The sequence below is a fragment of the Leiobunum rupestre genome, chromosome 9, assembly GCF_980474605.1.
Source record: "Leiobunum rupestre chromosome 9, qqLeiRupe1.1.hap1, whole genome shotgun sequence".
Classification (NCBI taxonomy): Eukaryota; Metazoa; Arthropoda; class Arachnida; order Opiliones; family Sclerosomatidae; genus Leiobunum; species Leiobunum rupestre.
This window is the reverse complement of record NC_143392.1, coordinates 13,877,255-13,889,656: the sequence shown is the minus strand read 5'-3', so window position 1 is coordinate 13,889,656 and position 12,402 is coordinate 13,877,255. Positions and strand designations below refer to the sequence as shown.

At 37.5% G+C, this 12,402-nt stretch overlaps 1 protein-coding gene across 1 annotated transcript in view; it reads right to left on the bottom strand.

Annotated features, from left to right (window-relative positions):
* Positions 1-12,402, bottom strand: part of LOC149926617 (uncharacterized) — a 135,348-nt gene that overhangs the window by 66,963 nt on the left and 55,983 nt on the right. The window contains exons 16-20 of the mRNA XM_090159542.1: positions 9,182-9,283; positions 6,312-6,488; positions 6,103-6,243; positions 5,957-6,038; positions 4,439-4,971 (exon numbers count right to left, since the gene is read on the bottom strand). Of these exons, the coding sequence (XP_090015668.1) occupies positions 4,439-4,971; positions 5,957-6,038; positions 6,103-6,243; positions 6,312-6,488; positions 9,182-9,283 (1,035 nt within the window). The remainder of the gene's footprint in view (positions 1-4,438; positions 4,972-5,956; positions 6,039-6,102; positions 6,244-6,311; positions 6,489-9,181; positions 9,284-12,402) is intronic.

Genomic DNA, 12,402 nt, shown 5'->3' with positions numbered 1-12,402 from the left:
CAAAAGAGTACACTTCTATAGCTCATAAAATGAAGTTTTTGGAATATTTGAAAAAAAGGTTCATAAATTAAAGAGTAAATATTTTATAAGCTGTCTAATAAATAATTACTTTACTTATGAACCGAACATTTTCCCAAAGTAATATTTTTAGGAACTTTTTATAAGCTTTTTAAATTTATTTATCGCTGATGAATTAACCTACGATAATAGGTTTTGGATATCATGGATTAGTTCTTCCGAAAAGAATTTTGTAAATTAAGTTTGTAACCCACGAAGATATTCGTTTCTAGCGAATAATATAAGCAGTATATACCTATAGAATGGTACATCGTTCGTAAGAAAAATATTATAATACTTGTTAGTTTTGGGGTTTCAGTTGATATAAATCTATTTTGTATTACCAAGAATGTATTTATTTATACTCAGGGAGAATTAATATGTCGAGACTATCGACGGACACGTTGAGGCCTTAACCCCGTCACGCTAAGGGGGGGGGGGGGAAAGGAGGCGGTCTTATTTTTTGCGTCCTCGCAGCAGCGTTAATCACGTCGAAAAACGATATTTTTAAAGGGGAACGGTCAAGATTTAACCAGTTATATAGCCCTAGAGCCCATTAAAACTAAAATTTATAGCGAAAACCGCATCAAAAAATATTGAGTGGTTAATTTTTAATAAAATAAAGAAATTTCGGGAAATTGAAAAACGCGCGTCCGCCGCGACACCTGGTGAGAAGTCGGAGAGACAGAAAAACAACGTAAAAGCGCGTGCTGCTGAAGCTAGGAGGATGGAAATACTGGAGGGGAAATATCGGATTCATAAGCCTGGCAAAGTGGGGAATTTGGACATAAGATACTAGAGACACCTAGCGGACACCGCAGTCAAAATTTCGTCCGCGTGTTCTTTGGGACTTGGTTAGAAATGCGTGCAGGTCTTAAAATCGTGTTAAAGATTTATTTATTTTGTCTTCAAATTAAATAAACATCCCCGAAATTAGTTTCGTAGAATCGAGGTAGAATATTCGTGTTTCAACTTTTACAAAAAATCCTTGTGAATAGAATGAAAAGTAGGCAAAATTTATAGAGACAAAACATTCCGCCTATTTTTACGATGGCGCTACGCTCGTATGTCCGAAATTGTATAACTCTCGCGTTGCCGAAGCTAAAACAGCGAGTCCGTGATGGGGGAATACAAATTTCTGTTCCAGGTACGCAGTATTATATTCCTAGGCTGAAGACGCAAAAAATTGGGGTAAAATGGAACAATAGCCCCGCCACCCCCTGCCCCCCTTTCTCGACCCCCCTTAAAGTACTTTGGCTATTTTGAAGAATAGGTCCCTCTCCTATATATTTGTTTTGATTGTGCTATAATATTGTATTTTTCGCAAGGAATCTATTGCCGTTAAAATTATTTGTCGGAAATAAATACTTAAGGAGATATAGTTAATTCAAAATTATATATAATTGGCCTATTCTGCTATTTTGGGTAAAGTGTAGAATAGCTGCCTCCATCCTATTTGTTTTATATATATTTTTTTGGATGGAGGGCAAGATGGGGATTATTTTAATGTTATTTTTTTGGCGGAAATGAATATTTACAAAGATATGAATTTTTAAACATTGGCTTTATTCAGTGAATTTTCCCTAGGACGATTCTTTAAATTCCTAGATTTTAATGCGTTTTGGATAACGTGGGGCTGATGACGAAAAAGAAAAATGTGGTAATGCAAAACATTCCTAACTTATTTTTTTATTTTAGGTATTTTCGCTGTATTTCATCGCATTTAAGGGGTTTTGGCGGGGAAAATAGGTTAGGTTAGGTTATTTATATTATTAAGTTAGTTGGATTTATATCGGGTTGACGATACTTGAGGCGTCAGGCTTGGTGCTGTCCTCTAGGTTGCGTTATAGATGGCCCATAGCTTTTTTTAGTATGGGGTTGGGGAGGCGCTGCGCGCCCCCAGCGCTCGAGCGAAGCGAGTGCGCGGCGCCGTTAGGCGCCAATACTTCGAATAAATTCGACGTTGTTTAAGTCAACATCACACAGAAGACATATAATATGACATAATATGGTTTAAAAAAGCCTAAACAGCGTTGAAATGCGGGGAAAATTTCCAACCCTTAAAAGTTAGTACTGTTTTGCATCAGTTATCCAAAAAGTATTAAAATCCAGGAATTTAAAGAATCGTCCTCGTCATCAGTCCTACCTCATCCAACACGTAGACAAATCTCGAAATATGTCGTATTTTCCGTTGTAAAAATTGCTGGCAAGTAACAATTTTACATTGATCATATCTTTTTAAATAATAAATTGCGGTTAAAACTTTTTGCAATACTGTAATCCTTGACAAATAACAAACCAAAAAAAAACACAAAAAAGTGTCTATTCACTCTATTGTTAAGAAATCCCCACTTGAATACTCAGTGCAATGCTCAAAAACATAGGGAACAAACGCTTAACTTTGAATTTCCATAACTCCACGAATAATTGTTTCCGACAAATAAATTTTGCACCATTGAATCCCTAGCATCTTAACCTTTTTTTTTAAAATAAAATAAAAAAATTTGGGCTCAGGGACCTATTATTAAAAAATCCCAGTACTTTTTAAGGAGATTCCAATTGTGCGAAAATTATTCCCTGCAAAACATTATTTAAAAAATTAATTAAAAAATGCCCAAAGACTATACCTTGGCGGCTGACGGCGCCGCGCACTCGTGTTGGATGAGGTAGGACTGATGACGTGGACGATTCTTTAAATTGCTAGATTTTAATACTTTTGTATAACGTAGGACTGAAGACGAAAAAGAAGAAGGCTGAAATGCAAAACAGTACTAACTTTTAAGGGTTGGGTATTTTCCCCGTATTTCAAGGCATTTAAGGCTTTTTTTAATCATACTATGTCATATTATGTCTTATGTGTCATGATGACTTATACAACGTCGAATGTATTCTAAGTAATGGCGCCTGACGGCGCCGGGCACTCACTTCGCTCGAGTGCTGGGGGCGCGCGGCGCCTCCCCAACCCCATACTAAAAAAAGCTATGGGCCATCTATAACGCAACCTAGAGGACAGCACCAAGCCTGACGCATCAAGTATCGTCAACCCGATATTAATACAACTAACCTAATAATATAAATAACCTAACCTATTTTTCCCACCAAAACCCCTAAAATTCGTTGAAATACCGCGAAAATACCGAAAATATTAAGTTAGTAATGTTTTGCATGTCCACATTTTTCTTTTTCGTCATCAGCCCAACGTTATCCAAAACGCATTAAAATCTAGGAATTTAAAGAATCGTTGAATACGGTTTGGGAAATGTTTCTTTCCTACCTATATAGTAGCCCGCCGTCATTTTAATCCTTTAACAAAAGCTTTGTTTCGGGCACCGTCATTTTAATCCTTAGACCCCACGTCTACTACAGCAGCATATTTCGAAAATATTGTGGTCCTACTGGCGCTATCAGCATATTTCGCGAATATTGCAGTCCTACTGGCTCCATTACCACCCCCAATAAATAAAGAAAGGCTGAATTCGACCGGGAAAAACGGCGCGACGGCGAGCTCTCTTCGCCGCGGAGTGAATTCTACGCCCCGAACCGTTCGGTTCGTACATCTTTAAATTAGAATATCTTTAAAATTAATTATTTGTGGCTTATAATTTTTGCACCATTAGATTCCCCTTAATAAGTACGTTGGTATGGTGTAACTAAATAGTGGAAACTAGGTGGCGGGGCTATTGTTCAAAATAGCCAAAATTGGTTTTGCACGCGCGGCGCGTTCCAATTATAAGAGACTTAAGCCTAAATTACGCGATTTTAAAAGTTAGGATAGTTCGCAAATCGCTCATACGGGGTTAGGGGCGCTGGCGGCAGCCCCTAAGATGGCGGCGAAAATTCAAACCCAAACACCTGGCGTTATTTTTCGTTTCAACTTTTTGGGCCAAAAGCTATTTAAAGTAGCGTTAGTGTTAGTATATTGAACGTCTTGTTAATCTTTTGATACGAAAATAAGGCCATATTTGGAAAAGCTTGGCCGTTCCCCTTTAAGAACCAATGAGATTGCAGTATTATTTGATTTTATTAAAGCGGAGGAGCATACCGGGGGCCCCAACGGGTGGAATTGGAGAAACGCTAACAATAATCTCGAAATATTCATTCTCCCTGAGTATAAATAAATACATTCTTGGTATTACGTCAATCTGCATATTTAAGAGGTTTACGAACTATGAAGTTTTTGTAAAGAATATTTCGGAATAATAGTGTATTAATTCAACCGTTAATATTTATCTTGGTATTGCAAGATGTGAAATGCGGTATTTGTATATTGTGACTTAACGATTTATGAAACGAGGAAAGATTGAAACAGGATTTCAACGCAAACACAATTAATGTTTTAAGTAGCGCTCTATCCTACTAATAAGAGGGCTCTAAGACTTACCGCGTGGCGCCCGCGTTGTTGACGTAGGAGCTCTTGTAGAGACCCACGAGACTAAGGTTCAGGAACCCTTCGAATTCGTAGTACAGCTCGACGTTGGTGTTCTCGTAAATGGGCCGACTGGTTTCGACGACCCAGAATTCGTTGATTTTGTGGTCGAACGCGGCCGCCACCGTCAGCGACTCCTCGCCGAGATGGGCGATCCGGACGTCGCTCTTGGTGATCTTCAGATTGGGGTCGGCGTGCACGATCAAATGGTTCGTCTGGTTCAGGACATCCACGCTGATTCTGACGCTGCCCTTGAAGCGATCACCGCCGTCCAGTTCGGGTTCCAAGGTCAAGTCGTAATGGAGAGGCACCACGTTGTCGCTGAGCCGGAAGTCGCTCCAAGGCAGATCGTTATCCCTCAACCAATCGAAGACGTTCTCTCTGTGTTCGCCCAACCACCGGATGTTGTTCTGAATGTTCTCTATGGCCTGGTATCTGGCCCGTTGTCCCGCGCCGGCGTTCGGGTATTTCGAGAAGAAATCATTCACCTTGAAAATGGGAGAGCCACATTATCGAACCTCTTTAGCTGGACGATTTTTGAAAATACTTTATAAAACCAAGATCCAATGAAACACGAGGCTAAGCTAATTACCAGGCGCGGCCAAGGGTGCCATGCTCCCCCCAACGCTGATGTGATGGCAAACGCCCCAAAATGATTATCTGGAGCCGCGCCTGCTAATTACACGTTCCAGACTTCCAATAAACGGATTAAAGTGTTGGTTGTCACAAAATTTTAGCTTTGGATAATTAATGATTTATTAAAAAGAGCAAACACTTTATAGCAAGTACAGAAAATGTCATCAAAATCGGTTAAGCGCTCTTTGAATTATTATAAATGGAAGTCAAAAGGTGGAAATCGAGTTTTTCGGAGAATTTCCAGACTTCTAAAACTATTTTAGGCAAAATGCGAAGCGTATCATTGGCTAATTGTCTGTAATACATTTCTTAACAACTGGGATTAAAAACAGGTTTATTTAACATCCAGGTAGTAATTGGAATAGTCATACACAAGGCTACGTAGTAGAAAAATGATATGAAACCGAAGCAAGCCTTGTAAAAGTTTTATTATTTTATTCTTCATAAAAACGTCGTATCGCACGCGTCGCGTAAAGAAAAATATTTTTGATTTCGATAATAAGCTTAATAATATGATTAAAAATCTCGAGTTTGAAAACTTATACGCGTAAACAGAATCTCTCCAATTCAGTTCCTTCTACTTTGGGAATAAAACTACCGCTTCGATTTTCTCGCGCGACGGAGGATAAAATTTCGCGCAAAATGTGTGGATTTTATGGAGCGAAAAAGGTCAGTTTCAGACCCAAAATTAGTACACTTAGGCTTGGAAATTTGTTTCGACAGTGACATTTTTGGAAAGAAAACTTCCAGGGCTTCAAAACAGGCCCTCATTCGTTCGATTTTATTATTATCGACCTTTCGCGCAACCAACACTTTAAGCCTATTAACGAAACTTACTTCTTTAAGTTGAGCTTCGGTGGTGAAATAATCGCAAATGGTTTTAACCGTTCGACCCAAGTAACGGTCATTGATGGTGAACCTACGGGAACGTTCAAAGTATCGTCAGCGTCACTGTTTACTAATCACTAGGGTTAAAGACGTACCTGTCTACCAAATACTGCCACTCGTTCGTGACAAAGCTCCAGACGATGGGTCGACCCATCGGGTTCCCGGCGATGTAGTTGAGAACGGTAAAGAAATCCTGCGATCGTATTTTGTTGGTGTCTTTGGCGTATTCGATAAGCCTAATCGGGAAGAGCGTTAATAATAAAGGATAGTTAGGAATCGGTTGTTGGGACATTTTGGAGCTCACTTTTTAATGTGTTCTGGGTTTTGCGAGTGGGACAGTCCGTAGAGAAGTTTGACTTTCTCCTGAGCCGACTCTTCCTCCAGGTATCGATCCCAGACGAAATTCCACAGTTTGTCGCTGCTGTCCGTCTCTATGGCGTATTTGTAAACGATACTTCTCAGAGCCAACGGAATGTCCACTCTGTAGGAGAAAGTATTTTCATCGTACCGAGAATGTATTCGGGTGAACCGAGTTTATGTTCCAGGAAGAAATACCACCTTCCTTCGTGTAATCTAGGAGCAACAAACACAAGGAGAACGCAACTAGCCTTTAAACACGCTAACGCGGTGTTGTGTACAAATTTCATTGGGCGAGCCTTTACGCTGAACGTTTTACGGGCGGGGGGGGAGACAATTTCCGAATTTTCCCCTTCCGACGGCAGCAGGCGCTGAAGCGGCTAACCAATGAAAAATGTACGCGAGAAAATGAATGACTTTTGGCGGGTCGCGTTCTCCTAGGTGCTGTGTTTGTTGCTCCTAGGTGTAATCTATCCCTTTTCTAAATATTGCTCATCCTCTCGTTCATTATTTGTGATAAAATTTATTCTAAAAAAAAGTATTAATAATTAACTAGCTTCATTGGGATACGCAAATAGTTGTGTAAAACCTAATAAAATGAACACAACTTATACAGAATTAAAAAAGCTTGCCAATATTAATTTAATAAAATAATAATAATAATCAGCTAGGCTAATACCCAAGGCTCCACCTAAGTCTTCAAGCGACTTTTAAAGCAATTTATTCAGATGGCCGAGTTACAATGCGTAGGAGGGTGGTGGCAAGCCCTTCACGCCACTAACTATTACCTCATCAAGTTTAATCGAATATATATTTTCGAGTAAAGCTCAAAGAAATGTGCCGGTTTGTAAATGTTTTGGCGTAAGTTATTTAGTTTTTAATTAAATTCGGAGCTTATGTTTATAAATTATAAATGATGTTTTTAATGATGGAGACTTATTAATATTGAGTGATCATTTAAATACCAAAATTTGTACTTCAAAGGCACAAAACAACATAAAACTGTAAATGTTTGTGAGAAAGCTAAAGCTATGTAGCGTCTACCGAAGCCATTTCCAATTAGGTTACCGTTGCATCAATAATTTATTTCAACTTTGGGAGAATGACAATGATTTTTAGATGAATTTCGCTTTTATATTCCATTATTTTTTTAATTCATTTAAACAGTATTTCTATATTTTGTGTAAAATAGATAATTTTACTCGACATTAAAACTATGGTGTTTGACACCGAATAATTCGATCAAATACCAAATGTTTTTATTTGATTCGTCAAATCGAATAGTGCTAACAAATTGTCGAAAATTCGTTTTACCTGATCAAATTGTCGAACATTCGTTTAATCTGATCAAATTGTCAAACATTCGTTTTACCTGATCAAATTGTCAAATATTCGTTTTAACTGATCAAATTGTCGAACATTCGTGCAAATTGTCGCGTGTTCGTTTTACCTGATCAAATTGTCGAAAATTCGTTTAAGCTGATCAATTTGTCGAACATTCGTTTAAGCTGATCAAATTGTCAAACATTCGTGCAAATTGTCGCGTGTTCGTTTTACCTGGTCAAATTGTCGAAAATTCGTTTAAGCTGATCAATTTGTCGAACATTCGCTTAAGCTGATCAAATTGTCAAACATTCGTTTTACCTGATCAAATTGTCAAATATTCGTTTTAACTGATCAAATTGTCGAATATTCGTTTAAGCTGATCAAATTGTCGCGTGTTCGTTTTACCTGATCAAATTGTCGAACATTCGTTTTACCTGATCAAATAGTCGAATATTCGTTTTACCTGATCAAATAGTCGAATATTCGTTTTACCTGATCAAATTGTCAAATATTCGTTTTAACTGATCAAATTGTCGAACATTCATTTAAGCTGATCAAATTGTCGAACATTCGTTTAAGCTGATCAAATTGTCGAACATTCGTTTAACCTGATCAAATTGTCGAACATTCGTTTAAGCTGATCAATTTGTCGAACATTCGCTTAAGCTGATCAAATTGTCGAACATTCGTTTTGCCTGATCAAATTGTTGAACATTCATTTAAGCTGATCAAATTGTCGAACATTCGTTTAACTTGATCAAATTGTCGAACATTCGTTTAAGCTGATCAAATTGTCGAACATTCGTTTTACCTGATCAAATTGTCGAAAATTCGTTTAAGCTGATCAAATTGTCGAACATTCGTTTTACCTGATCAAATTGTCGAATATTCGTTTTACCTGATCAAATGGCCAAATATTCGTTTAACCGGATCAAATTGTCGAACATTCGTTTAACCTGATCAAATTGACGAATATTCGGAAATGAGGGTAGAAGATATTTCGTATTTTTAAATAGTTTCCAAGTTAGTTAATTAACGGTGGCTATAACTGTATCGTTGAAATTGACGGCTATCAAGAGTGAACGCCATTCAGGTTTGAGTCGATGCCTTCCTTTATGAATATTTGATAGACATCACAACGTAATGTTTATATAAGCTACAAGAGTGGCGTGTTCTAGATTTTCTAGAAAAGCAAAGCGCGAAATAATAGTAGTACGTGGTCTCAGAAAATATCAGTAACGTAAAAAGCTCTAAAGAGAAACTACATTTATTCATTCTTGGTTTCCATTTGATTTCCCCTTTAGAAGTGTTTTTTGTTGCCTAGACCGTTAAAAATCAATCCAAAACCATCTTTAAGGCGAGCATCGGGGACTTGTTGTAAACTAAAGACGTTTTACGAGTGGAATGGGGCTCGGTAGTCGTTGCTTTTCGTTCGGATGGATAACGAAAACGGGCAAAGAAAGCTCCGTAAATAAAAGAAAAGTAACTTACAGTTTCTTCTCTTTGAGACTCTCGAGCTTCGAGACGGCCTGTTTCCGGCAGTCCTCGTTTCCGCTGTAGCAGGCCAGGCCGATGATGGTCGTTTGCAAAAGACTGGTGGGTACCGGAAAAGATAACAAGTCAATGGTATCCTCTAGTGAAGTTCGTCAAAGACTTACGTGAACAAATAAACTCCACAATACACGTATAAACTTATTGTTGTGATAGCAGATATTTAATTTTATATATATTGCCTTGAAACAATATTCCATCTTATATATATTCCGAATCAATATTATATTTCACTCCGAATTTAAGTTCCTTTAAACCACTATACAGGGTGTTTCAAAAGGTTATGCAAATATTTTAAGGAGTTGTAGGGGGTGAGTTGAGAAGTATGCCTGTTTTTCCCCATTTTCCTACGATGAGTTAAAATAGCGCCAGAGAGCTTCAAAATGGCCTACTAGCCCCTGTAAGTAGTCTGCAACAAGGGCAAAACCAAGCAGCAGGGACTTTAAATACTGTTTAAGTTTACCTTTTTACGCTGCTTACCTCGATTTGTTTGTCCTTTTTTACCTATAACACGAACCCAAATCTTAATGTTCGCGTTCCCCAACCTTTTCTTTTTCTAAACCACTCATTATTTAACTTCATCCGCACAAACCGAGCGAGTTTATAAATTTCAATAAAGCTACATTGGTCTAACTAAAATTAGGACGCAAAAATTCCTTCTCAATTTAGATGTTTTCCATTGGCTTAAATAAATATGTTAGTAGCCAATAGTGTGACTCCCAAAATTACTATGATGAATAAAAAGGTTAAAATCTAACGTAGTCCACCTTTTTACTGGTTCGTGGTGAAACAAACCGTTAGTGAAGATTTTTGAATGGAATAAAGTTACAGTGGCATACTTATGAGTAATTATGTTACATGCCCGACATGTCATTAGGTGTTGTTGTTCCCACAGCATTGCGTACATTAAAGTAGCTGTCAGTTTCAGGTTAGGAAAGGCCAAATATCTAGAACATTTGGCGGAAAGATATTAGCGGTAAATCGTCGATGGGCATTTTGAATTTCACCGATTTTCTATTGAATTTCTAAAGGTTCCTGCGCGTGTTATATTCATCCATCAAATCGCACGTTTATGTACGTCAACGTGGTAATCTCGGCATTACCTGTTCTAAACATACCCCGGACTCGCCAATCGGAATTTTTAGGTATGCCTCACTTGTTACAACTGTTTTGAAATCTTATCTATGTTAATTAATTAATTATTACCTCGAAATATAACGCGTATTTTTCAAAATTATATGACGCGTGAAGTTCAACCGTAAGGTCAAAATCAAAATTCCCGCCGCCAAATAACCGGAAATTAGTGCTAGTATCTTTACGCCAAATATAGAACTATATTCATACCGCTTTTTTCCTAATTTTCATTAATTTGGGTGTGTTTATTTTCGGTTTTTAATATTTTAGTTTTCCTCCTTTTCATTTTGTATTTGTAAAGATATTTCCTGAAAAATGTCGTCGGGAGATTTTATAATTAAATTCATAGGCGAATTTCGGTCATTTTCGACGGTATTTATTCACTCGTTTTAATAACCTTCGTGTCCCCTTTTTGATGATTTTTTACGATAATATTTATCTAGTTTTAATTCATATCGTGGGCGTTTTTAAGGATTTTCAACAATTCGTATCTCGTTTAATTAATTTCTTGCTTGGTTTTTCGTCTTAGAGAATCATTGTGTTTTGTGTGCATTTTCAATGTAAATGGTGCGTCAATAGATATTCTACAGACTCGATGTAATGTATCGGCTGCGCTTACATGTTAAACCATGAATCGCCATGTGTTGGTGCTAGTTGGCCCTTTGACCGTTAACTCGGTTGCCACTGTTTTTTCAGGTCGAATTCTCGCCCTCTTCTAAGTTTTCTTTGACTATTTTTAGAGATTTTAAAATTTAAATCATGTTAACCCATATTTTAATACACGTTTTCCATTTGCAACCAAAAGTAAATTTCCTAACTTTTAAACCCATGTCCAAACTCCCTGATACTTCACTGACTTTTAAACCCATTTCCAAATTCCCCGACTCTTCCCTGACTTTTAAACCCATTTTGAAATTCCCTGACTTATCGACGCATTTTGAAATTCCCTGACTTTTTTATATTTTCGAGTTTTTCTAGGTATTTTTGTAGCCTTGGCTAACACGGCAAAATTGAACAAGAGTATAAGATTGCAATAAAACAAAAAAGGCGTATGTCTGTGTTCGTTCTTTTTTAATGTATTTTAATTATCTTACAACCCTATTAACAACTTATAATATCCAACTAAAATTGTTACTTACGGTTTCTAACCGTGAGGTTTTTGCTTAATGCGATGGAGTTTTATGACTGACCTTCTAACCCTCGGGTACCTAAAATATGGTATCCGCAACTACGGGTACTTAAAATATGGACGTGAAGACCTTCTTGTCTTCCCCTTTTTTCTAAACCATCCAAACCAAGTTTAATCCTGTTTAAAAGCCCGTCAAAGAGTGCTTTATCCAAACAATAGTCTCTCTAATCGTAGCTGGCTCGTGGGCTGTTGCCATGGTAACCTGGCCATGATTATTTCGCAGGATCATGAAGTATTTTTCATCATGATCTGTGACGTGAAAATGATGTAATGACGGTCATTTCAAGGTGAGGCATAGGTACGAGTCAGCGCTCAAATTAATACTAAACTAACCACTAATAATCAGCTAGGCTAATACCTAAGGAATCACGTAAGCCCAAGTCAGCTAGCGACGTTTAATGACATTAATTCAGGTAATTTCGCAGCGACGTCAAATAATATCGCTTTTTGTTCTCTCTCAAAAAATGGCGGTCTTCATAGAACCTGGTTTGGTTGTAGAAGCTCATAATTGCATGAACTGTTGCTAAGCCACGTGATCGAATCTTTAACAATGTCTTAAGCCTTATCCCAATTCTAAAGGGGTATTGTAATTGGGTTAGCATTAGCTAGGGGATTCTACGGTAAATTTATTCCTAACAGCGGGTATCTTTGATTAGTAAGACTATACGTATTATTAACGCGATCAATTGTCATTCAAATCACGTATCGAAGTTCGTACTTGGGAAACTCTCGACGCATAATTGAATTCACCAACTTTGTAGTTGGGATCATATCCTGAGTGTAATTGGTATCAGGGCGTTATAAAATACATAGAATACACACGATATATTTGATAAAA